Below are 26,383 nucleotides of genomic sequence, written 5' to 3'. Positions count from 1 at the left end.
GTTATTTATTACTTCATAGTGGCACCATGATTTACCACATAGTAACAGAACATGTCACCACACTGAATAAATAATGCAGGCCCATGAAGAAAAAGCTTTTATAATGAATGTTGCTTATTTCATTCACTTTTTCTGTAAAAACAACAATAATAATAATACTAGTAATAATGATATGAAACCAAAATATTGGTAGCAGTAGTAGTGCTAGTTAGTATGTATCATAACTCATAACTCCTATGACAAGCTCTTTATCTGTTCTTCGTTTTGTGCAAGACTCTTGTGCATCTGTCAAAAATAAATAAATAAATAAATAAAATAAAATAAAATAAAAATAAAATAAAATAAAAGAACCTGTTACCTCTTTCACATAATAATTTACCAGTAGACCTAATGGGACAGCTTGGTAAGGAATTACCTAAAGGTGGAGAACATTTCAAATATCTGCTTGACAAGTGTTCTCTTGTACTGGAAATGGAAAAGAAAAATGGCATGGTTTTTTTTGGATCTGACTTTCTAAAAATAAAATTTGATTGCTACTTTGAACAAAAATGGACTGTGTCCAAGACTGTACACTTAAATATCACCTGCTGATAGATTTTAAAAACCCGATTGACTTAATCCTAGTTCAATCCATCCTTTGGCTGTAAGTCCTACTTGCAGCTGACTGTAGAAGTGATCACAGTATTCTGTCCATGAAAAGATGGATTAAGCTCATATCCACCAAGAAGAGCAGAGAAAGACAACTAAGACTCACAACCAAGGAAGCTCTTTGGAAATTCGGTGAGCTTGTAAGACTAAGAAAGAAGGAGGTTGTTTCCTTATGAGATCTGAGATCAGAATGACCACAAATAGGAAAAAAATACTTGGATGTCACAGTTGAAACTAAATTTAGTTGAAGAGAGAAGCAATCTGAAAGAAACTGGATCCTCACTGCCTGGATCCAGACAGATATAAGAACCTGTGTAGAGAAATAAGTCTTATTGCAGAAAGGACAGGTCACTCTTCATTAATAGTATCTGGACTGTGACGGGTGAACATCATAATCACAGTCAAGCGTGTGATCTCTTCAAGAAACCCAGTAGCATGACCAGTGAATTTAATCCTTATATGTGGGTTGTAGATGCTGAGAAAGGCACACTATTGGAGACAAAAAGCTGCTGTTGCAAATTAGAAACAGAACTGAGAAAAGTTGTATTCTGGAATTAATGACAGTACAGACAGTCAGCCAATTGAGCAACTTACACTGGAACCTACAATATTATGCAGAAAAATAGAGAATGAAGTTCAGCATCTGAAGAAATATAAGGTCCCCGGTCTAAACAGTATATCTGGGAACGTGATCAAAGAAGTGGGACAGGAAGGTGTTGATGTGCTGCATTCATTGTGTACAAGAATATGGGAAACTGCGTATTGGCCAGAAGACTGCTTGAAGTCTCTCTTCATCCCTGTACACCAGAAAGGGTCCATCAGGAACTACTCCAACTACAGAACTATTGTTCCTATATCCCACACAAGCAAAACTTTGCACTAAATCTTGAAGCAGTGTTTGAAGTCATATATTCAGCCTCACATATCCACAAGACCAGCAGGTTTTGTTGAAGGAAGAGGAACTCATAAATAGATTCATGGCATACAACCAATAATCAAGAAACCATGAGAGGTCTGTGTTCCTGTTTTCTTGGAAGGCATTTGATTCTGTTGTATGGAAAAAGTTGTGACAGGTGCTTGCAGAGTTTTGCATCACACTATGTAGCAGTTCGGCCTACTTTGATTATTTCTTCATTTATATTCCTCGGTGTTGATGTACTGTGTTGCTACACTGGCTGAAAAATGGGTTGTGGATTCCAACACTGACTACTGTAAATAATATAGCTGACAGGTGCACAGTTGCGTTTCACAGTAATTTAATTTCACTTTTCACAACCTCATAATAATACACAGTTATATGGCCAGTGCACTATTGTTTAACTTTCGATAAGCCTCATTCATAGTTTGCAGGCAAACCTCCACATACTGCTACACTAGTTTTCTGTTGAACACCTGTGAGCAGTAAAACCTCTTCAGTGTCACTTCTAGAGAATTTATACCTATGTTGATGAAGATTCCTTTTAATTCTTCCAAGATGCCTCTGCTGAACAATCCTGTGAGCAATATATGTTGCTAATGTGTTCCTTCAACAGGTGGGTCTTGATTCCTGGGCAAATGTCTACTGTGGAATTTGGATTTGGCACTACCACATTTTTAGCAGAGAGTCATGTAAAATTCTTTTTTTGTCATTTTTTCATTGTTACAGATGTATTATGAACACTGGTCCCTGTTTCTATGATAATTTTCTGAGTGGTTTGGTCTGCTTGCTGCTAGAAAGTCTGACCTATTCTTAGTCTGTTTTGAGTTTTGGTATAAGTATGTCGGAGTAGTTTGCAACATTTACCCTGACAGGATAGAGAGTCACATATTCTAAACACCCCTTGTATGTCTTCCATACACAGTCACCTACACTTGTAGCTACAGAATTGTCAAAGTCTATGTTTCGGGTTTCACTCCAAATCATTTCAGAGAACAATGCTAGAGTTTCATTGAAATTTTGTAAGCAAGACTGGTTACTTTCACTTGCTTTGCCAGGCATCAAAAGGAACTCAGGCAATAGGTACTGTTTGTTGTACCATGAGCAACAATGTGTATTTGGTTGCAATCTTCAACATCAATATTTGCAAGGCTGGATGCTTCAATAAGTTGACCAGTTCCCTTGGCACACACACTCACTACACATGGTTCTCTTTCCTATCCATGGCTTAGTTTCCCTAACAGATATCTACTTTAGCCAACTTCTAATAGTCTCTCCCTGTGACCTGTATTGACCTGAAATATAATGTAGAAAGCTTTCCTAAATGTGAACTGTATCACAATCAGTTAGGCTTTCTTTCAGATACACATAGCTCTTTATTCCTTTTTGTAGCATGGATAGGTGTTGTACTAGGGTCTCCACTTAAAATGTTTCCTATGTTCGACACATGTAGTGCTGCCACTGAAATGCCACTCGTTATCAAGTGGATAGGCAAATTGCAATTTTTTCTCCATTTTGAGAGAAAGCATCATCTGTGGGAGAAGACAATATTTGAGGTGTTTTGAACATATGAAGTGTGTTTTTAAGTGTAGTTATGCACACCCATTGCATTAGCTTTCAACTGTACATAATTTCAGCCAACTCATTCTGATCCTGGGAATAGCATTTGCACTGGGACCCATTCTAATTAGATTTACAAATATTCATTAGCACTTTGATGTAGGAAAACACAGCCATAATCTATGCAATTACTGTATCAAATATTACATGCCTTAAGAAACCTTTGAAAATTAATAAATAGAAGTCTGATACTTAAGCTAATTAAGGATACTGTTAACAGCTATAGCTCTAAATGTTCTGAGAAATAATTCCAAGAATATGCATCTTCATGTAATGCAGTCAATGAAAATAAAGGAGGAAACCATAATAAAGATACAGATGGGCTTTCAAGTTCTTACTTCCAGTAACAAGCCACCTGATCAAGAACAGCTGTACCTGACCATCAAAAGCAAAATTTTGCCTGACTTGTACCGCACATTCATAGTCAGAAACCTACTCTGTATTGGCTGTAAGGGTAAACCACAGCCTCAGTGGTGTGCCTCAAAAAATTGCCTTATAGTGACTCTGAAGTGAGATCCTGCAGAAAGAAAATGTAATGTATGCCTCACTTCATGACCCACTTGGGCAGAAGCATAGACAATCAGAGAATATATGGTCAGGAAAGTATTATATGTAAAGCTACTGCAAGCGAGTATGTCAAAAGAAGAATGGCATGTGATGTTACAACTGGAGAACAACCTTGCTGTTGTAGTGTTACAAGCTTACATGAGCATCATCATCATATTAAGAACATGGTGCACTATGATGCTAAAATGAGGGATCTCCTCAATGAGCAATTGGCAATTGATCAAAGTACCCAGACCTCTTTATGTACTGCAGAACTATCAGACATCATGAGATGCAGACCCATCAGTATAAAAGGATGTGGAGAGTACTGTACTGTTAGTAGAAAAGCAATGACAGCAGATTGAGTTGTTTAGGGAGCTCAGTGAATTTGAATGTGGGCTATACATTGGATGTCACCTGAGTAACAAATCCACCACGGACATTTTAACCCTTCTAGGGTTGCCCAACATGACTGTTGGTGATGTGACCAAGTAGGACCCATGTACTGAAGGTCAGGGACCATCAAGCATTGCAGAGGATGGTTGTAAAGTCACATGAAATCAGCTGAAGGAAACACTCCTGAATTCCACAGCGCTACCAGCTGTTGAGCATGCACAATGACTGTGAATAGGAAGTTAAAAAGAATGGAATACACTGGTTGAGCATTTCTCATGTGCCACGCATGTCTATAGAAACAGAAGTACACTTGTTGTATGGCATTTATTGTGATGACTGGTTTCAGCAAATTACTTTGCCATTATCAGGTCTGTAAAGCATGGCTCAACATATTCAAGCACACTGGGATCTGATGTAAAAGAGTGTAATACAATTTAACTTAAACATGGACTATGCCATGGAATATACATTTCACTGCATCTTGATCAAATGCATATTGTATCATATCATATCACAGAACAATATTTTGTGAACAGGAGAACAATAGTATATTAGTAAGTCAAGCATAAAATAACTAACACATAAAGCAACATATATAGTGCATGGCTTGTACAAGCTCATGTTCATACATTAGCAGAATGAAGACCATGATTCTCAAGTAAACACCATAGACATTACAACCAGCCACCAGGTGGTACTGTGGTACTTACTAGTTGCAAACAAATCACATCGTGTCGTATGAAGTGTAAAGACAAGCCAATGATCCAAAAATGTTTCACTGCTGACATACAATAAATAATCCAAATCAGAGTATGTAACACTTATTTTGTTATAATAATTTGAATTAATATTATATAAAATTTAAAAGCACCTTTAAAAAAAAAAAAGAAGGAAAAAACGTAACAGGAAGCATCGTACCTTCAATACACAAGTAATGAAGTCAGTCATATGGCATGTTTATGTTACAAAAACAAATATAGAAAAAATATGCATATCATAATATGCAGTGATACCTCATTGTAGTTAAGCAAACATGAACTACAAAGAGGACATAAAGCGTCCCACTTGATAATGTGAAACACATACCACGCATATCTGTAGTCAGTGCAAAGCAATGCTTGAGTTAGAGTAAAGAGCAAAGGCACTGGACAGTGGACCACTGGAAATGAGTGGTTTGAAGTGATGAATCATGGATATCCTGTGGAAATCCAGAGGAAGGGTTTGAGTTTGGCAGATGGCTGGAGAGTACTGCCAACCATTTTGTGTAATGCCAACAGTGAACTATGCAGTTTTGAGTGACTTTTTCATGATTATGGGGTGGTCCTCTTATTCTGCTGAAGAAAACTCTAAATGTAGAATGATATGAATACATTTTACAACTGAGTGAGGTGGCGCAGTGGTTAGCACACTGGACTCGCATTCTGGAGGATGGCGGTTCAATCTCGCGTCCGGCCATCCTGATTTAGGTTTTCCGTGATTTCCCTAAATCACTCTAGGCAAATGCTGAGAAGGTTCTGTTGAAAGAGCACGACCGACTTCCTTCCCCATCCTTCTCTAATCCAATGAGACTGATGAACTCGCTGTCTGGTCTCCTCCCCCAGACAACCCAACCCAACATTTTACTGCATTTTGTATTGCTTACAGTCGAGGAACAGTTTGGAAATGATGATTGTATCAGTGTGGTAATGCACCATGTCATAAAACAGCATTATGCGGTAAAGATTTGTAGACAGTGACATTCTTGAAATGGGCTAGCATGCCCAGTAATCTGATCTGTGCACAATGGAACACCTTTGACATGAGTTAGAATGCTGACTTTGCTCTAGATCCCAGCATCCGACATCACTAAGTTGCTTGGTTTTGGCTCTTGAGGAAGAATAGGTTGCAATTTCTGCATAGTCATTCAGACACCTCATTGGAAGTATCTTCAATAGAGTTCAAGCCATCAAATGGTGGAGGGTGGTCACACCCTATATTAATGTCCACTAATAGGTGTCTGGGTACTTTTGATTGGATAGTATACAGTAACCACAAACTTCAATCAGTCACTCTGATGATGTATGAGGGGTGGAATAAAATGTAAATGGATCATTCTATCTACCATCGGAGTTAACTCCTGATGTAACCAAAACCTGTAGAGAAAACCTTAGTTCATTTGTATTTAAGTTCCCCAATTATACTGTTATAGTTGAAGGAGACTTTAACTAGGAATATTTTACATCTAATGGCAGCAAACAGACATGTCTTCTTTGAGGATGTTCACATTGAAACTGCTAACATTGACCATGACATGGTTGTGGCAACAATGATTACCAAAGTACAAAGGGCAACTAAAGCAAGTAGAAAGATACATATGTTCAGTAAACTAGATAAAAAAGCAGTAATGTGAAATCTCAATAAGGAACTTGAAACTTTTAGCACAGGACAGGAGTGTGGGGTGGAGCTATTGCTGAATTTTAAAAGAATATTTGACCATACACTAGATAGATATGCACCCAGTAGAACAGTTCGTAATGGGAGGGACCCTTCATGGTATACAGTCACTGTAAAGAAACTTCTAAAGAAACAGAAATTACAATTCTATGGTCTAAATGGAACAGCATATGAGTGGCTTAAGTCATATCTATGGAACAGGAACTAAAAAGTTTCTTTATATGGCTTAAGTGATTTACAGAAGTTTCCCACTTCATCTAACATTTGGTGTTCCACAGGGTTTGATCATGGGTCCATTTTGTTCTTGATATATGTGAATGACCTCCATTCTTACCTGAAACAATAAGCTAAACTGACACTGTTTGCTGATGATACAAGTATCAGTATTAATCCAATAAAAGAAACTCCAGTAGAAAATGATAAAATAATGTCTTTGAAAAAGTTATTGATTGGTTTTCTGTGAATAGGCTTGCTGTGAACTTTGAAAAAACACAGTACATCAAATTTTCTACTGCAAGTGGTACAGTTCTTTTTATAAATATAACACATCAACAAAAGTCAGTTGCCAGGGTAGAGCATACTAAGTTTTTGGGTGTGCATATAGATGAGAATGTTAATTGGAAAATTGATATTTTAGATCTCCTAAAGCGACTAGGTTCAGCAACTATTGCAATTAGATTAATTTTGAGGGTATAGAAATTAGCAAGCTAACATACTTTGAATACTTTCACTCTCTGATGTCATATGGAACAATATTTTTTTTAGGAGGGGAGGTATAACTGAACACTTAGGCAGAAAGTATTCACTGCACAAAAGAAAGTGATTAGGATAATGTGTGGGGCCCATAGTCGCACATCTTGTAAGAATCTGTTTAAAAGGTTAAGAATTCTTACAACACCCTCACAGTAGAGTTGGGTTGGGTTGTTTGGGGGAAGAGACCAAACAGCGAGGTCATCAGTCTCATCGGATTAGGGAAGCATGGGGAAGGAAGTCGGCTGTGCCCTTTCAAAGGAAACATCCCGGCATTTGCCTAGAGCGATTTAGGGAAATCATGGAAAACCTAAATCAGGATGGCCGGATGCAGGATTGAACCATCGTCCTCCTGAATGCGAGTCCCTCACAGTAGATTTACTCATTAATGAAATTTGTTCTCAACAATGTGGACCAGTATGAAAACAACAGTGACATTCATGATTATAATACCAGAAAAAAGGAAGACTAACCCTATCCTCTACATAATCTATCTTTGGCATAGGAAGGGGTAAAATATGCTGCTGTAAAACTTTTTGATAAATTGAAACTCCCATTTCCCACCCAAGAATGCTATTCTGACAATGTATTCCAAGAGGCTCTGTATATTCTGGGAAAGAAAGCGATATATACAGTCCTATAGAACCTTTGAGACAGCATATGTGATATGCATAGATTTCTCACATTGTAGAGATTTTTTTTGGCTATAACCTAAGGTCTTTTTCCAGAAAGAAACTTCAGTTTGCCACCCAAGGGTGCTATTCTAACAATGTGTGCATAGAGCCTGTGTAGAGTTTGGGAAATAATAATATAGGTATGGTCCTGTAAAAGCTTTGCAACAGTATATGTGACATGCTTACATTTCTTGCATGGTAGAGTTTTATCTGTCAGTGATAAAGATCTGAGTCTGAGTCACAATAAATCACACATTATTAATCTGTTAAACATTCGTGATAAAAATTCATTTTGTATTTCATCGTGTTTTAATTTTATGTAGCCAGACAGTTTTGAGCAATTATATGCAGCAAGGTAAGAGGCATTTGTTTATTATCTGTCAAACAGGATGGTTATGGTCAAGAGCGTGTGAGTTTTCATACAATCAAACAGCCTTGTGTCACTCCCAGCACTCCGACAGTCACTGCTAAATTATCAGCTAGCTTCAAGAGACTTTCGCCAAAGTCATCTGTGCAAGAAGGCAGCAGCAGTGATGATACAGGATCTGAAGAATCTGATGAAAGGGAGCAACATGTAAGTTAAGGCATGCTTTACAATATTCTTCATGTTTTCCAGTTATTTACATTTTGAAAGAGAGATATTCTGTATCATATTAAAATGTGTTTTTAAATGTTTATATTTCAAATGGAATAGTTAGAAGATTATATCAGACTGACATTTCAACTGCCGTCTGAGGGTGAAGTCATTGCTGAGTGATATTATATCTTGTCAGCAATGCATGATGAGATGCACTATCATAGAAATAATTTCTTATATACACTTTATTTACATAACTTATCAGTATACCGCCATCTCCCAGTGCTGTTAATCACTGCATACATTAATGTACTCTGATTGATGTATTTGAGAGATCTGTTAGTTAAATTTCCCCATTTTATTAAGATTTTGAGGATGACATGCCTGTTTTACATTGCCTGTGAATATATATTAGTGCCAAGATTCCTATATTTGCAGGTGCCGATCTTTTGTCCTGTTTCCATTTTAAGTGAACTGATAGGATCAGTGTGATATTGGAAAATGACCACACCTGCACTGCAGTTTGAAATGTTTCATTCAGGATCATCTCTTGGCATCATGGTATTTTACTGCTAGTGTGGGCTATTCACCCCCCAGTTTTGCAGTTGGATTCTGATGTGATGTCATTGGTTATGCCAGTAGTGGAATCTGGTGTGATGTCATTGTTGCAGGGTCTAAAAGTATTCTACAAGCATGTCCTTGTAACTACCAATCAGTCTTATTACAGACCAGCTGTAACAGAGTAATGCAGGAGTAACCGGCTGTGAAGTTTATATTTAGAGATATAAAGGAAGCAAGATTAGAGTTGAACATCACGTCAACAGTGAGGTCATTGGAGATTCAGTACATGCTTTGATCGAGGAAAATAATGAAGGAAGAACTGGCTGTGTCCGTTTTGAAGAAACCATGTATTATTAGCATTTCTTTAATAAGTGCCAGAAAATATTCAGTATATGCATTTATTATCATCCATCATCATCTCAGATAATAGGCTCTAATAGTGCAGACTAAATAAATAATACACTATAGGCAATGAAAATTTGTATATTCCAGTGTCTGCATGCACCGTTCTATACAAGAGGTTGCTTGTTTTTGTGTATCAATGATGTTAATGTGAGAGTGAAAATTAAGTTCATCCCGTAGGTACACCTATAATTAATAGCTAGGAAATAAAGTTTAATTAACATATCGGATATTTACTGAACTGATCTTTGGAATCTTATTTAGTGATAACTTTCCATGCAGAATGAAGGAGGTCATTTTATTTACTGCAGTTGTTAAAATGTTGTACATGCACTAACACCCCACTCTATACACAAGACTCTTCACAGTCAATGTTTTCTAGTATTGCTGTAGACTCTCCAGAGGCCATAGGCAGTAATTATCCAAGCTGATTCTACATTTCTGTAACAGGTCAGACATCACTGCCCAGTTTTGTAAATAAATACTGTAACTATCTACATGAAAATTTAAGTACAATATATGGGTATTTTTGTCGATTTTGTGCAAAATTTTGAATACCTCTTGTTGATATGATGTGGACCCCCAATTTATGCCTTCTTATAAGTGCGTAGTATGATTCCATCCTCTTCCCCATTGTTATATAAATAAGAGGACTCTGTAATTAGATCCTGGGATCATGAGCTCTTCACACTGCTGTCCTGGTCATTGTCAGCTTTCCAGACCTTCAAGCCTCTGATTCTCATTCAAATAGTTTCTCAATGGACCTCACACTGCTAAGTGCATCCATTGCAGTCCACCCACCAAACTGAATATTTACCGTGTGCCCTCCTCTGGCAGTCAGACACTCTGACTGCTTATTCTTCTCAGTATTCTAATAATTTTGGACCTTTTGTTGTAGGTTTTGACTTATTATTCTGTAGGATATCTTTCTCAACATTTTTGTACTGACTGCACACGTTATAAAAGTGTATGTATATATGTATGTATGTATGCTCCATAGCTCCTTCTAAACCACTGGATCAGTTTCAAATAAACTTGGTAGCTTATCACATACTGCCTGTATAGAACCACTGTGTGGGTAAGAACCACGTACCTCTTGAAGCAGTGGGGGTGAGAAAGAAGCATAGCTCACTGTGTGCCTTGTGTGTTAACTGCATGGTCTGTGTCACCTTGCCACGGGTCATGCCGCTCCCCCCCCCCCCCACCCCCCACCACCTCCTCCTCACCGCCCCGTCAGAGGTTTGAGAGTCCTCCCCTAGCGTAAGTTAGTTTAAGTTAGAATCAGTAGTGTATAAGCCTAGAGGCTGATAACCTCAGCAGTTTGGTCACATAGGAACTTACTACTAATTTCCAAATTTCACTGTGTGCAAATAACCAGACTATATTCGTTAACTATTTAAGAGGAGGTGGACACAATTAGGGGGAATAGGGTATGGACGGAGAGAGCAGGATGTAGATATTGATAGAAAGGAAAGAGGAGGAGATGGAGAGAGAAAGGGAAGTGGAGGATATGGACAAAGAAAGGAAAGAGGTGGAGATGCACAGAGAGAGATGGGAGGAGGAGATGGACAGAAAAAGGGGGATGGAGCAGGTAAACAGAGTGGGGGAGAGCAGAGGGACAGTGAAAGGAAAGAGGAGGACATGAACAGAGGGGAAAGGCATAGCAGATGGACAGCGAGAAGGAAAGGGATGGAGGATATGATTAGAGAGTCTGGAAGGAGGAAATGGACAGAGAGAGGGGGAAGTAGGAAGTAGACAAAGAGAGGCTGTGCAATGTACCAGAGCCATATGCTGAACATGATGGTGTTCCCTCGTGGTAATGCCACATGGCTGTCTGGAGCCTTGTCTTCATGCAACTGTACATTCTCATGACCAGCGCTGCCAGAAATCATGTACAGTGCCTACATTCCTGTTAAGTCTTTCTGCAATATCATAGAAGGAACATACAGCTTCTCATAACCCTGTTACATCACCTCATTCAAACTCAGTGAGTTGTTGATAATGGTGTCTTTGTTGCCGTAAAGGCATTCTTGACTAACATCAACTCACCACATCCAGGCTCAAAGGTAATGAATGATCACAACCATTACAGCATGTATTTAAAGCAAACTTGATTTGCATTCTCATAGGGGCAGCACTAGCACAAATCTTATGCGACTGGCATGAAATTTGATTAGACACGTCTTTCATTTGTAGGAACATGCCTACCAACTTTCAATTATGTTGCATAACTCTTTCCTGATTTTGTTATTTTTTTTCCATCAGTGTAGCAAATGTAGCAGTCATGGTCAACTCAAAATGATGTACATATCACATTTCATTAAATTATTTTTAATGTATTACACGGAAAATTTGGCAATGATATACTGACAGTTTGGATACCTCATACATTCATTTTTTTTCTTCTTTCCTGTTACTTGCAAAATAAAGCCTAGATTAAGTAGGACATATACTATCTTGCAAATATGTTTACCTTATGCAAGCCTTCTTATGAATACATTTTTAAACCCCTTCCTGTACTGTTTGAATTTGTAATTGTGACTCTCCTTCATCTGTATGCCAAGGCACTGCATAAAGGTAAATGTGTATGACTTACATGTTGTGGGTGCTGAAATAATTCAACAGCTGCACTCGAAAATTTGTACCAGTCTGGTACTCGAACACGGATGCTCCGTTTCTCTAGAATGGTTGCCTTAACTGCCCCTGCCACCCAGGCATGATTACCATTCATGCAATTTCCCAAGTGCTGCTCACCACTAATGCTATGACCCTGTTCATTTTCCCTATTGTTCATAACCTCACTGTATTCCTGCAAGGGACAAATGATGGCATGCATCTGCATTGAAATAGTTCTATGTTCCACAATTCGTATCTATTCATTTGCATGTCTGTTCTATCAGACATATCCAAAAGAACAGGCACCACACATGTAATTGTATAAATAATAATTTTTTATCTGCAACTGGATCTTTTGTGCAGTGATTTCAAATATATCAGTTTAGTATGAAGTAAACTCACAATTCACACATACAGTTGCTTAAGCTGTGCTACATCATCCAGTATCTCATACACTGAAGGAATAACTGCAGTTTGACATTGAGATCAAAAAGCTCACTCAGATAAAGGTGATACAGGAAACTGACCAAAGCTTTGTTCACAGAAACAAACTAGCAGTGTTCTTATGGGATTTAGGGGTAAACCTTAGTCAGAATAACCAGTTAGGGATGTGAACACTACGTCTTCAGACTCAAAAGTTGTTGTCCTATCTCACTTGTTTAAACATCATGCTCTTTTCTTTTCCTTTTTACACAATTTCAAACCAGTTTCCTTGTAATGCAGAACAACATTATATTCTTGCAACAAAATTTTAGTCAAGTGGTCTTTGTTATAGATTGTTACAAATCTTCATGTAATCTACATCATTTCCTGTGGTAGTAGGATATCATGTGCATAACAATTATTATGTTAGACTGGAGTTTTAAAGCAAGATAAATGCAGTTAACATTTGTACTTATGTATTCACACACACACACACACACACACACACACACACACACACACACACCACACACACACACACACACACACACACACACACACACACAAGAAATTAGACATGTAATTGTTTACATAAACTATTTAGTTAATATTTGTTGGGAGTGTCTTTTACTGTCTAGGTATAAATGTAAATACTGTAGTATTTTCTGTGAGAAGCATGACATATGTAAGATTTTAAATTATTTTTGAACACTTCATTTATCCTTATCAAAAAATGGAAAATCCAGGATGGAATAATGACTACATTATGAAAAGATAGATTGCTGCACACCATAGAGAGGAGATGTTGAGTCACAGACAGGCACAACAAAAAGAGTGAAAAAACATGTGAGCTTTTGGCCATAAGGCCTCCTTCTAAAATAGACAAAACATCCACACAACCACAGACCACACACATGTAATCACTGTTTCTGGCCACTGGCCACTGAGGCAGTTACCTGTATGTTCTATGGAACCATTCTAATTTTTTAGTCATGATATTCAATATTTCAAAAGTTTTCCTTATTTAGAACAGTTTTAAGCATCTTTTCTTAAAATATTTCTTATGTGATGTCCACATTCCAAGGAAGCTTGAAATGGGGGGGGGGGGGGGGGGATTTTTTCATCTGCATTGTCTGTACATGATATTTTTAAATTTGATGTTGCTGAAATGCAAGTCAACTAGTTTTCACATCCTGGAAGATTACTTTATGGAGTTTCCAAAATTAGTTGCCAAAAGACCTATTTGGAAGTGAATATTCCTATTTTGAATTTATATGAAATGTGATGATATTTGTGTACTGTAGTGAGTGTTAATATGTCACTTATTCTACATTTGAAGACTGATATTTAATTTTTCACATAAATTTATATTTATAAATGTACTAAATCTTCTGTGTTTGACAGCTAAAGAAAACTCGCAAAGACAAAGTTGTTGTGTACTGGGTAAGCTACTTAGAGAGTTACCAGAGAGTTCTCTTATTCACACAAGATGAGAGGATTGCTTATCAAGCGCAAAGCAGAATTGAAGCAGAGAAGAGCAACTTGGAAATGTTTGTGTCCATCACTGGTCTTGGTATTTCACTTGTGAGTGATAATATTTCATTATTTTGATTTTTCTTTTTTTAATTTCCTAAGTAGTGAATAAAATTTTAAAAAAATTTAAAATGGCTAATTTTACTGTACCTAATCCCCATGATGAACATCATGATCTGTAACATGTTATGTGAATAACAGTTTCACATGTCTCATAGATTTTTATAGCTGTATATTGGTCAGTAATATGTTTGTATTTGAAATTGAAGGGAGATGCAGTAGGGAGACCAAGACAAATAATGGACGGGAGTTAGAAAATAGCAAGGGATATACAAGCATGTTTTGGGGCAGGTTAGGGGACTGCTAGGTGAAACTGTATGAGTAAACTAGAGAGAAAAGTACAACCTGGGAACTAGTCATCAACAGGAAAGAACTAGACTAGATTCATTATCTTGCTTTCAATTCCTTAAAACATTTATAATGAAGGGAACTACCATATTTAAACATTCAACAAGACCTAGTAAACATCAGAATTTTTAATTCAGTTTAGGAATATCCTGTAAGATGCAATTTTATATCAGTTACCAAAATTAACTGCACTGAATACATATTGACAAATGGAGCTAAAGCCACAACATTATGCCAGCACTGAATGTGGCTGGTCCTGTAACATAAGGATGAGAAAAGACAGTTTGTGTCAATCAGCAAGCAGTTATGGAGTATTGTGGTGATGTTCTTTATTAAAATGTGTCCCAGAGACAGCATTTGGGGATGAAGGGCAAAGTGTAGCCCAGAAGTTTGGTATTGATCATAGCAATGTTTCAAGTGTGTAGGATGTGTTGAAAACCACAGGCACTGCTGCCCAAAGGAGATGAGGTGGTTGAGCATGATCAACTGCAACAGCAGATCAACAATACATTATGCCAGTGGCAAGAATGGACTCATGCATCAAACAGTGGGTGCACTTACCACAAAATTTAACAGGCCTTCAAGGCATGCAATCCCACACTTCACAATGGCACAGTGACTGCGTGGGGTTGATCTCTTTGCGTGATGACCAGTGCATTGTGTTCTGTTGACACGTGCTCTTCAGTGGCACAATTTGCAATGATGTCAAGAGCATAGGGACTGGACCTGTGAGGAGTGGGGTAATGTCATCTACCCGGATGAGAGCAGATTCAGTCTGAGTAGTGATAGTGGATGTACCTTCATGTGCTAACAAGTTTGAAACACATAATGCACACAGAAATATTGCCAGACATGAGTGTCTTGGTGGTCTAGGTCTTTTGGTATGGGAGGCATATTTGTGAGCACATACTATATTAAGGACCATGACCCATCCTTTGTAATGCCCAGGAGACCATCATAAATCACAGTCACTTCAGTGTAATTATTGTCTTTGAATAAAAGAGTCATTTCTGTTTACCTCATTGGATATTTCTTTCAGTTACCTTCTGTACTGAAGAAGTTCTTTCTACATATGGTCCAAGTTTCATTGAACAATGTTACTTAGCAGTGACCCATCATGTGAAAGTTACATTCATCATTAAATGTAGCTCACCAATGTAAATCGTGTAAGAACACTTCTTGAGGATGGTGATAACAAAGGAAAAATCAAAGCTAAAGTGCTGAAATTAATTCTCAGTTGTTTATTCATGAAGTAAAATTATGGATTACTGCTATGATCAAATTGCTATGTCTCTACACAAAGATTACCAATATACAGGATGTTAGGTGTGTAAGTATAGATATTGTGATCATTGGTACCTTAGTATGTACCCATGACAGTGTGTCTGTTGCTTTTTGTCTGTGTTTGAAAGTCTTCCAACAAACACATCACACAATTTACTACCTGAAGTTTTCAGCACAATCATAACTGCTCTGTGAAGTGGACATTTCCTGTCAGTATAGACTTTTCCTGCCCACATATCCGCATTTCAATGCCCGAAGTAAATACTGATATAATCTGGTTTATTAAACTGTCCACAGTCATCAATAGAAATATCTGCACTTATACCCCTAGCGCTCTGTAGATTTCACTACCAAACTTGTGCAAAAATACTGAGATTGCAAAAACCCAACAAGGCATGTTGACCAACCAGCACAATTTTTAAAATACATCTGGATTTTACAAATGTATTAAATTTGGTCTTAAATGTAATTTATTTCAGTTAATTTGAGTACAGAATTGTTTGCAGTGGTCAGCAGATGGTACAAGTCACAACAGTCACAGTAGGACTAACTTATTGAACAATGGTTATGTATCTAACACCTATATCTGTGGCAAGATTATAGAATGTACTCTGAGTTCAAGTATGATATCCTGATTTGAACATAATTGTCTTCCCAGTAGCAACCATAAGGAATTCTGAAAGCAAAAAACATACCAAAATGATCTCCCATTTTCAGCGATGACAACATTAACAACAGAGGGCAGAAATATCTAGGTGGTTCACTGTTAGCTATTCAGTACCAGAACACAGGTCGTAATTAAAATTTGCTATGTGGTTAATGGCTCCAGACATTGCTGATCATTTCAAAAAAGCATCTGTGTCGCCAACAGCATGCATGAACATATTTTTGTGGGTGAAGATGGGGTAAAGTGGCCACTCTAAGTGAAATTGGATTTTCAGGAAACCATGGCTATTAATTGAAGCTTGTAGCATATACATCTTGAGAAATATTGAAGGTAGCACAAATTAGCAACAATTTACAATACTTAGTTAATATAAATATTACACAGCTTAACTTTAGTGTGCAGATGATGAATGGCAATATTGTTAAAAGTCCTCTTTCACTGATGCAACATTCAGCATGGTTTAGCCATGAATCCATTGAATGATTTTTAGCATATCTAGTCGACTGTCCAGTTTAGCTCTTGGCTATGGAAAATGATGTGCGGACACACACAGACACACACACGCGCACACACACACACACACACACACACACACACACACACACACACACACAGACACACACACACACACACACACACACATGAGACATAGATAGTGTCAGAGTAAATGTTAAACATTAATAAATGTAAAGGAATAAACATATCAGAAATCATTTGGACTATGTAACAGTTATGTATATGTTAAGAGTATTAGGGGAAGGGGAGACAATATAAACAAAAAAATCATGTTATGCTATACCTAAATCTAAATTTTGTAACTGTTGTAAGTACTACAGAAACAGAAAGTTTCTTATTTAAGTATGAATAATTAAACTAACAACTGATATGCTGTCTTTTTACAATCTGCACAAGATTCTGAAAGATGAGTTGCAATGACAGTCACATTAAAATAAATAAAATAGATGTTGTAATATTCCATCCCATACAAGCATACCATACCATAATGTATGTCTTTCCAAATATTTAACCATAAAGCTGGTCATTAATATTTGTATGTGCTTTTTTGATAAAACTTAAAACGATTACTGCACTACATAATTCTAACTGGGAAGAAATAATTAAAAGTACAAAAAGATTTCACTTGACAGCAGCTGTGGCCATGTGGTTCTAGGCGCTTCAGTCTGGAACCGCGCGATCGCTACGGTCACAGGTTTGAATCCTGCCTCAGGATGGATGTGTGTGATGTCCTTAGGTTGGTTAGGTTTAAAAACAGCTGAATACATCATAGTGAAGAGTACATTGAACCTAAGAACGTGAATAGCTGAACTAAAGTGCATTTGGCACACTTTTCTCCTATTTTTGACTTAGCTGTTCATGCCACAACCTTCAAGGAAAATACACGATTTTAATTTCAACAATTTTCTAATTAAAATATAAATTTCAAAAAAAAAAAAAAAAATACATTTTTGGAAATTAGTGTCTTACTTTTAGAAAGAAATAGTATTTCTTATTTAAACTTATACAAAATTTATATTCAGAAGTTCTAGAATTAGCAAGTTCTTTTGCAAACACTATTTTTGAAAGAAATATTGTTTGATTGAATCAAGTTATGCTCTTGTTAGTCATAATTTTGTGATTCTTTCTTCCTTAAGTAACATGTTTACAATGAAGTGAATTACATTTGAGACAGTGATGACTAAATTCTGGATAATAATTTTCAATCCAAAATATTTTAAATAAAATTTTTTACAATTTAAGAATTTCGTGTGTCTCTCAATATAAATATAACAGACTGTTTAATGGAGAATTACAGTGTGAAACATATAGATAGACCTTTCTTTTTTATTTTGAAGTACCTCCTCTGTTCCAAAATAAATTATGAGGTGATGAAACCTTATTGTTACCAGCAATTTGAGTCAACAGCTTCATTAAAGGTACTTTACCTACCTCCAGTTGTATTTCAATGAGGACTAAAATACTGGAGAATAAATTTGAAGGTGTATTACATAACAAAAGTAAACGTTAACTCTGACAGATGTAACATGCTTGGAAATTTGTTACACTGTTTTTCAACATGATCTACTTGGGCCTGTACTTTATTCAAGTCAGCACTTAACTGTTCACCTAGCTGTTTACTGCCTTCAACAACTTGATTTATATGGATAGTGAGCTCTCCTTTTACTGTTACAGCGTCATTCTTACATTCTTGTGTCACATAGCAAATTTGTCCTTTCATGCTTTCGTTAACCTGTGATATCTCATTTCTTACAGAACAGCTTAAGCCTGAAATTCTGTGATCTATTTTCCCCTGAATTTCCTCTTTAAAATTTTTCAACTTGTATTCAAACTGTTCTGAGTGTTTTATAAACCCCTGACAGATTTGAGAAATAAATCTGCTTATTTTGCTATACATATCAGACCCAAATTCATTTATTTCTGTATTCAGAATACTTATATCTGTACCTAGTCCACTTACTTTACTATTCATTTAATTACCCAGTCCACTTATTTTACTAATCATTCCATTCATAATTTTACTAATATCCCCCTCCCCCCTTCTCCTGTCTGCTTCATAATGTTTTGGAAAATGGTTGCAACCAGTGCTAACTTTCTGCTCACCAGCCTCTGATGTTGGCTCTATTTTCACTTCAGTGATAGTAAATAGTACTAATTTAGTGTTAGGACCAGGTGTATGTTCCCTACTTATTTCTCGAGCAGCAGTACTCATATTTTTCTTATCAACTTCAAAATCTTAGTCCCTTGTTATTTTTTTCTCAAGACCTGGCGCCAACTTAACATCAGCTTCCATCATGTCTTGCTCTTTAATTGACTCATAAGTATCAGATAATGAATTTGGATAACTACTGTCATAATTTGAGACACATCAAAACTAAAATTTCCTCTTATACTATCTTCTGCAAATACTGAATCATCACAGTCTACAACCTCCTTCCTTTCACTTATTACAGGCTTATCACTTTTCTGCATCTTGAGAAGTTTCTTTCCACACTCACACACCAAATGAAGCATAACATTACTTGGCTGTTTCTCCATTTTGTCTGTATGGCGAGATGCTACTTCAATGCAATTCAGCTCAATTCAATTCAATTCAGTTTATTGCTCATGACACATAATTTTACATGCATGTGTGTTTTTAACTAAGAATAAAGTTTTTACAATTACAATTTTTTTTTATTTACATTATTTCTTATTGCATTTTAATTCATAATAAATTCAAGTCGAGTCCATTTGCCGAAGACTACCAGCTCCAGTCGAGTTTCTGGGACCCCACAGCACCATCCACAGTTGCCAAATTCTACTGCGGCTGCTCAGCTATGGCTCGCTGCTCCAAGCTGCTCCTGCCAGTGTCCCTGTATTCACTGACCTCTTCCTGCTGTGCCCGGTCCTGCTGCTAATATTGTTCATGTATCTGCATTGGGTTTAAGTTCCTTCTTCTATTGCTTCACTTCAGAAGTTTATCTATAAATGTGTGGGTCTTTCTAACCCAGGTTTTAGACAACTGCTTTTAAAGTCATTCTATGCTGAACTTTACATTTTCCTGGCCACAAAATGCACCAAATTCAGCGGGGCATGTTGGTCTCCCACTATCCTTATACATCAATATTTCGTGTATTGCACAACAACTTTCTCATGCACACATTTATATAGTTTTAATAAAATATCACATTCTTGCTTTATGTATGTCCTGCATTCACTCTCTCAATCTCCAAAACACTCACACAATCAAAACTCGGTGAAATAATAATTTTCCAAAGTACTTTTAATTATGTCAGTTATCTGTGGTAATGAGACTAAAGAAAATTCCAGAAAATTAGATTATGTGAACCTGTACATCTACATCTACATCTACATTTATACTCCGCAAGCCACCCAATGGTGTGTGGCGGAGGGCACTTTACGTGCCACTGTCATTACCTCCCTTTCCTGTTCCAGTCGCGTATGGTTCGCGGGAAGAACGACCGTCTGAAAGCCTCCGTGCGCACTCTAATCTCTCTAATTTTACATTTGTGATCTCCTCGGGAGGTATAAGTAGGGGGAAGCAATATATTCAATACCTCATCCAGAAACGCACCCTCTTGAAACCTGGCGAGCAAGCTACACCGCGATGCAGAGCACCTCTCTTGCAGAGTCTGCCACTTGAGTTTGTTAAACATCTCCGTAACGCTATCACGCTTACCAAGTAACCCTGTGACGAAACGCGCCGCTCTTCTTTGGATCTTCTCTATCTCCTCCGTCAACCCGATCCGGTATGGATCCCACATTGATGAGGAATACTCAAGTATAGGTCGAACGAGTGTTTTGTAAGCCACCTCCTTTGTTGATGGACTACATTTTCTAAGGACTCTCCCAATGAATCTCAACCTGGTACCCGCCTTACCAACAATTAATTTTATATGATCATTCCACTTCAAATCGTTCCACACGCATATTCCCAGATATTTTACAGAAGTAACTGCTACCAGTGTTTGTTCCGCTATCATATAATCATACAATAAAGGATCCTTCTTTCTATGTATTCGCAATACATTACATTTGTCTATGTTAAGGGTCAGTTGCCACTCCCTGCACCAAGTGCCTATCCGCTGCAGATCTTCCTGCATTTTGCTACAATTTTCTAATGCTGCAACTTCTCTGTATACTACAGCATCATCCGCGAAAAGCCGCATGGGACTTCCGACACCATCTACTAGGTCATTTATATATATTGTGAAAAGCAATGGCCCCATAACACTCCCCTGTGGCACGACAGAGGTTACTTTAACGGCTGTAGACGTCTCTCCATTGATAACAACATGCTGTGTTCTGTTTGCTAAAAACTCTTCAATCCAGCCACACAACTGGTCTGATATTCCATAGGCTCTTACTTTGTTTATCAGGTGACAGTGCGGAACTGTATCGAACGCCTTCCGGAAGTCAAGAAAAATAGCATCTACCTGGGAGCCTGTATCTACTATTTTCTGGGTCTCATGAACAAATAAAGCGAGTTGGGTCTCACACAATCGCTGTTTCCGGAATCCATGTTGATTCTTACATAGTAGATTCTGGGTTTCCAAAAACGACATGATACTCGAGCAAAAAACATGTTCTAAAATTCTACAACAGATCGACGTCAGAGATATAGGTCTGTAGTTTTGCGCATCTGCTCGACGACCCTTCTTGAAGACTGGGACTACCTGTGCTCTTTTCCAATCATTTGGAACCTTCCGTTCCTCTAGAGACTTGCGGTACACGGCTGTTAGAAGGGGGGCAAGTTCTTTCACGTACTCTGTGTAGAATCGAATTGGTATCCCATCAGGTCCAGTGGACTTTCCTCTGTTGAGTGATTCCAGTTGCTTTTCTATTCCTTGGACACTTATTTCGATGTCAGCCATTTTTTCATTTGTGCGAGGATTTAGAGAAGGAACTGCAGTGCGGTCTTCCTCTGTGAAACAGCTTTGGAAAAATGTGTTTAGTATTTCAGCTTTACACGTGTCATCCTCTGTTTCTATGCCATCATCATCCGGAGTGTCTGGATATGCTGTTTCAAGCCACTTACTGATTTAACGTGAGACCAGAACGTCCTAGGATTTTCTGTCAAGTCGGTACATAGAATTTTACTTTCGAATTCACTGAACGCTTCACGCATAGCCCTCCTTACGCTAACTGTAGTTTCAATAGATACTATAGATGAATAAATAACAGTCTCTAACTCTATTTCACAATATCAGCATGGCCATTATGTGTTTTAGGTAAAAACTGATGTCTACAAAAGTAGTTAAATTATTGATTTGATGTTTTAACAGTATCGTTGTGTTATCCACAGAATTTGGCACACTAAGTATGAGAAACATCAATTAATATTTAATAGTACTTCTTCAGATTATAGGGAGTATATGTAACGTATTGCATGCAGCACTAAGCAAGTACACGGCTCACTTAGCTTGGTAGCCAGTGTCAACTGTGCCAGCATGAGAACCAAAATCTGCTCTCCTCCCAGCTCCACGTAAGCTATTCTTGCAATGCAAGATGACAACTCGTAATAATTTACTACATTATGACATGTGTCCAATTTTCGATTATTATGGAACTGGAGCATGTTGAGGACTACACACATCCATTAATGAATATGAAGACAAGTACTTACCAAAGCACTGTGTAGGCACTGTGATGGACAGAATATTGGTGGGACAGATGACTGAGCCATTCTATAAGAGGTGTGGGGGTCCTCCAACAGATGTGAACACTGTGATGTCACACTGAAGCAACAGCTGCAAGTGTACCCAATGTGCAATCACAGAGCGAGGAGTCTTGAGGCCATGTACATGTCATGCTTGAATGTTGAGTAATTGAGTAAGTCCATTGTGTCTCTGAATACCAACATTCCAAACACTACCTAATGTACAGGTAAAATTAAGACATAAGGCTGTCCAGTCAGTTGAGGAAAGGGATGACGTTATTACAATGTTACAACAGAGTCCCACCACCAGTACATAGTGCATTAGCCATCATCTTGATATTCCACAAATGCAGGTGTAGCATATGTTACAGTCCATGTGCTGCCCATGCAACATCTGTGTCCAGGTGACTCAGTAAGCAGACAACAATTTTGTGAATGGCTGGCTGTACACAGAGATGTCATGCAATACACTTTACATACAGTTCAGGTTGCATTTACACACAGTGGTATCATGAATACTCACAATTAACATGCATGACACTAGGGACACAAGATTTCAATTTATGTTCTCAGTAAACATGTGGTGTGGTATGACTGATGACCTGGTGATAAGGCCCGTGTTTCAGCCAAATCGCATGACAGCCACAGCATATGCACATTTCCTGAGAGTAAATCTACCTGCAGTTTTGGAAGATGTGATATTAGAGCAATAGTGACAAATCTATGTGCAACATGACGGATTAAAGTTTCCCTGAACCCGAAAAGTATCCCAGTATCTGAATAATATGTTTCCTCAATGGTTGATTTGCTGTGGCAGACCCATTAACTGGCCAACCAGATCGCCCAATTTAACCCCATTAGACTCTTCTTTATGGGCTGGTTAAACAGGATTGTGTATGTTACAAAGGTGGATAAATGTAAAGAATTTTGCTTACATCACTGACACTGTTGCCCACATTAAAGCCTGCTGAAATCATGTTCGACGTGCAACACTTCACAGTCTGCAAATCATTGACAAGTGCATTGAGATGTGTGGGGCACTTTTTGAACACCTCTTGTAGGATGGATCGCAACATTATTCTGACTGCCACAATACCAACACAGCATTTCAGTAAATAATATTCACGCTTGTCTTGATACTCATTCATGGATGTCTTTAGTCTTCAATCCACTTGGGTTTGTAATAATCGAAAATTGGACACATGTTCATAGGACTTTTTTCGTTTATTTTCACATATAGAATCACCTCACAAAATATGTGACATTCTTTCTGAATCATCCTGTATATTAGACTGATAAGAACTTGCATGGAGGTCTACAGTTTTTGTGCACTACAGTTTCTTATGGACTTGAAAGAAATTTTATGGTGTGGTGTAATACCATAAAATGTTTGTTCTTTCATACACTTGGTAGAGTAAACATCAAGGCGCATGTAGATATGTGGAAGTATTCAAAAACAACTTGTTTATGAATGCTTCGACTGTTATACACATCTAGCGTTAACAAAAATTATGAGAAAGAATACTACCTCAACATCAATGGTTATTTTAGTGGGATCTTCACATGGCAAGTTTTTGGTCCAAGTGACAAAAGCTGCTGCCTGTGGCGCCAAGGTGAGAGGGGTGCCAGGGGTGCCCATATACAAGATTCATATTCTGTGCAAGTCACAATTAGTAGTAAAAAAGAACATGAGTCAAAGTAGACAAATGAAAGGGGAAAGGGTACAAGGGAAAGAGGGGACAGGGCCACCAAATGATAAGTCACGTGTGTGGAAAAATGGTCTTTAACAGGCTCTGAATGTTTTTCACATTTTATATTAACTTAAAATATTTGAAAGCAGAATATATGTTCCACTGAATTCTGGCTTTGAATTTACCCCTGTATGTTTTGCAAGCAAAGCTCTATTTTCAGGTGATACAGTGATTAGTTATAGTTCAGCTTCATCTGCTTACAAAAATAATATATCTTGTCTGTATTTCAATGAACACTGACTTTTGATTGTTTTAGTTTGAAAATACTGTAAATGTATTTATACAACAAAGAAGTTACCATCCCAAAGTACGAAAATTTTGTATTCCTGCAGAGGAAAATAGATTTCATTAACAGAGAGAGAAGGAGATGAATTATAAGATGTATTTATGTAATGCTATAAAATAGAATGCCTACTCTGAAACATGTAGGGAAAGACCATAAATGAGAAAACAGTATTCTTCTTTGATGTAGTATTTTGTTTCCATTGTTAATTATAATTAGCAGTTCATGAGTATGATCTATAAGCACAGCATGTTAAAAAGATTTACCTCCCACTATTACCATATATGATAGTGATACAAGAATCATTCAGTTTCTTTATGAGGCTGTTTCTGTCTATGAAACATGAACTTGAAGCTGAAGTAGGTGAATATTGGTAGCTCAAAATTCACTTCTGTAGCTATGGGAATCATCTAAGTACCATAACAATACTGGTCAGCAGCTGGACATGGCGCACTATTCTGGCCAAGTTCAGAGCTGAGTGTGTAATAAACTTGCCTATTGATTTACAACTTGATACTGATGAAATAGGGTTAAATAATTGTAAAATTCCAGTTCAATTTCATGTAATTCATGCTTATTCTAGTTTTTATGGAGAAAACTTACTTTATCAGCTATAATACCTGTTTAAAACCACAGCTTTACTAAATTTAGATTTTAACATGATTTTCAGGGAACTGACTCAAATAAACATCAGAAGGAATTAGCATATTTAAGTATAACAGACTCAGCAGCACTGTGGGAAGTCATTGTGGCCAATAAATGGAAAATACTTACTTTGGAACTAGCCTCTTGGATTGAAGATAAATGGAAACATGATTTGAAGACAGCACAAATGAAAGATTATGTTCATGTAAGTCCTTGCAAAATGTCTGCGTGTATATTTAACATCATGTATTTAATGAGTGTATACAATTTAAGTATATTGGCACCCATACTTACTACAGAATAGGCACTTTTAAAGTTTTTGAAGTTATTTAGAGAATTTCTCTGTTTCCCTGTCAGAATTTTAAAGATGGGTATTAATTCAGTGTTATTCCTTATGCAGTTGTGCGGCTTTCCGTAACATTAATAGCCACGCGGGATGTTGCTAACACCCCAAATAAAAGTGGCTATAATGACATTGTTATGCAGCATATCACTGATATGAATATGTTTACTTCACAAATGGCTATTTAGAATGATATCTCCTGGTACATTATCATTTTATTTAATATTACTTTAGTATTAAATTGGGTTCTTTGAAAGATATTCAATAATTTCCATTTTCTTACAATATTTTGTTTAGTTATTTATTTCTGTTATTATTCATACTGTATTACAGGTATAAGACATTATACATATAATTAAACATTTGTTCAGTCAACTCATATAAACATTTTATCAAATCAGTCACTCTCACTGGCTGCAAGGGGTGCATTATTCTAACACTTTTCGCACACATTTCTCATGTACTTTACACACATAACTTTCAAACATTGAGCACAGTGCAATTTAACTTTTATATCTTTACTCCAAGGACAAACTGGGCAGTGCCTGTGCTTAAGTATTCTTTGTTCAGAAGGTGGTGCATTGTTGCTGTCTTCAATTCCCACCATTTTAGCGGCTTTCTGTCTAGCCAGTTTAGGCAGGGAGTGAGTGGCTGCTCTCTTGCACACTATGGGATTTACTAATGACCTTCCAACATCACATGAATCCTCTCATTGTTATTATTTGAGCA

The 26,383-nt window shown here is 37.3% G+C and overlaps 1 protein-coding gene across 1 annotated transcript in view; it reads left to right on the top strand.

The window, feature by feature from the left end:
• The window catches only part of LOC124722880 (vacuolar protein sorting-associated protein 13A-like), a 752,258-nt gene that overhangs the window by 569,039 nt on the left and 156,836 nt on the right, over positions 1–26,383 (top strand). Inside the window, exons 50-52 of the mRNA XM_047248017.1 lie at positions 8,372–8,557; positions 13,967–14,146; positions 25,337–25,516. Coding sequence (XP_047103973.1) covers positions 8,372–8,557; positions 13,967–14,146; positions 25,337–25,516 — 546 coding nt within the window. The remainder of the gene's footprint in view (positions 1–8,371; positions 8,558–13,966; positions 14,147–25,336; positions 25,517–26,383) is intronic.

Source organism: Schistocerca piceifrons, chromosome X, assembly GCF_021461385.2.
Source record: "Schistocerca piceifrons isolate TAMUIC-IGC-003096 chromosome X, iqSchPice1.1, whole genome shotgun sequence".
NCBI lineage: Eukaryota > Metazoa > Arthropoda > Insecta > Orthoptera > Acrididae > Schistocerca > Schistocerca piceifrons.
Note: the sequence above shows the minus strand (reverse complement) of the source record. Positions and strands in the feature narration are given on the sequence as shown.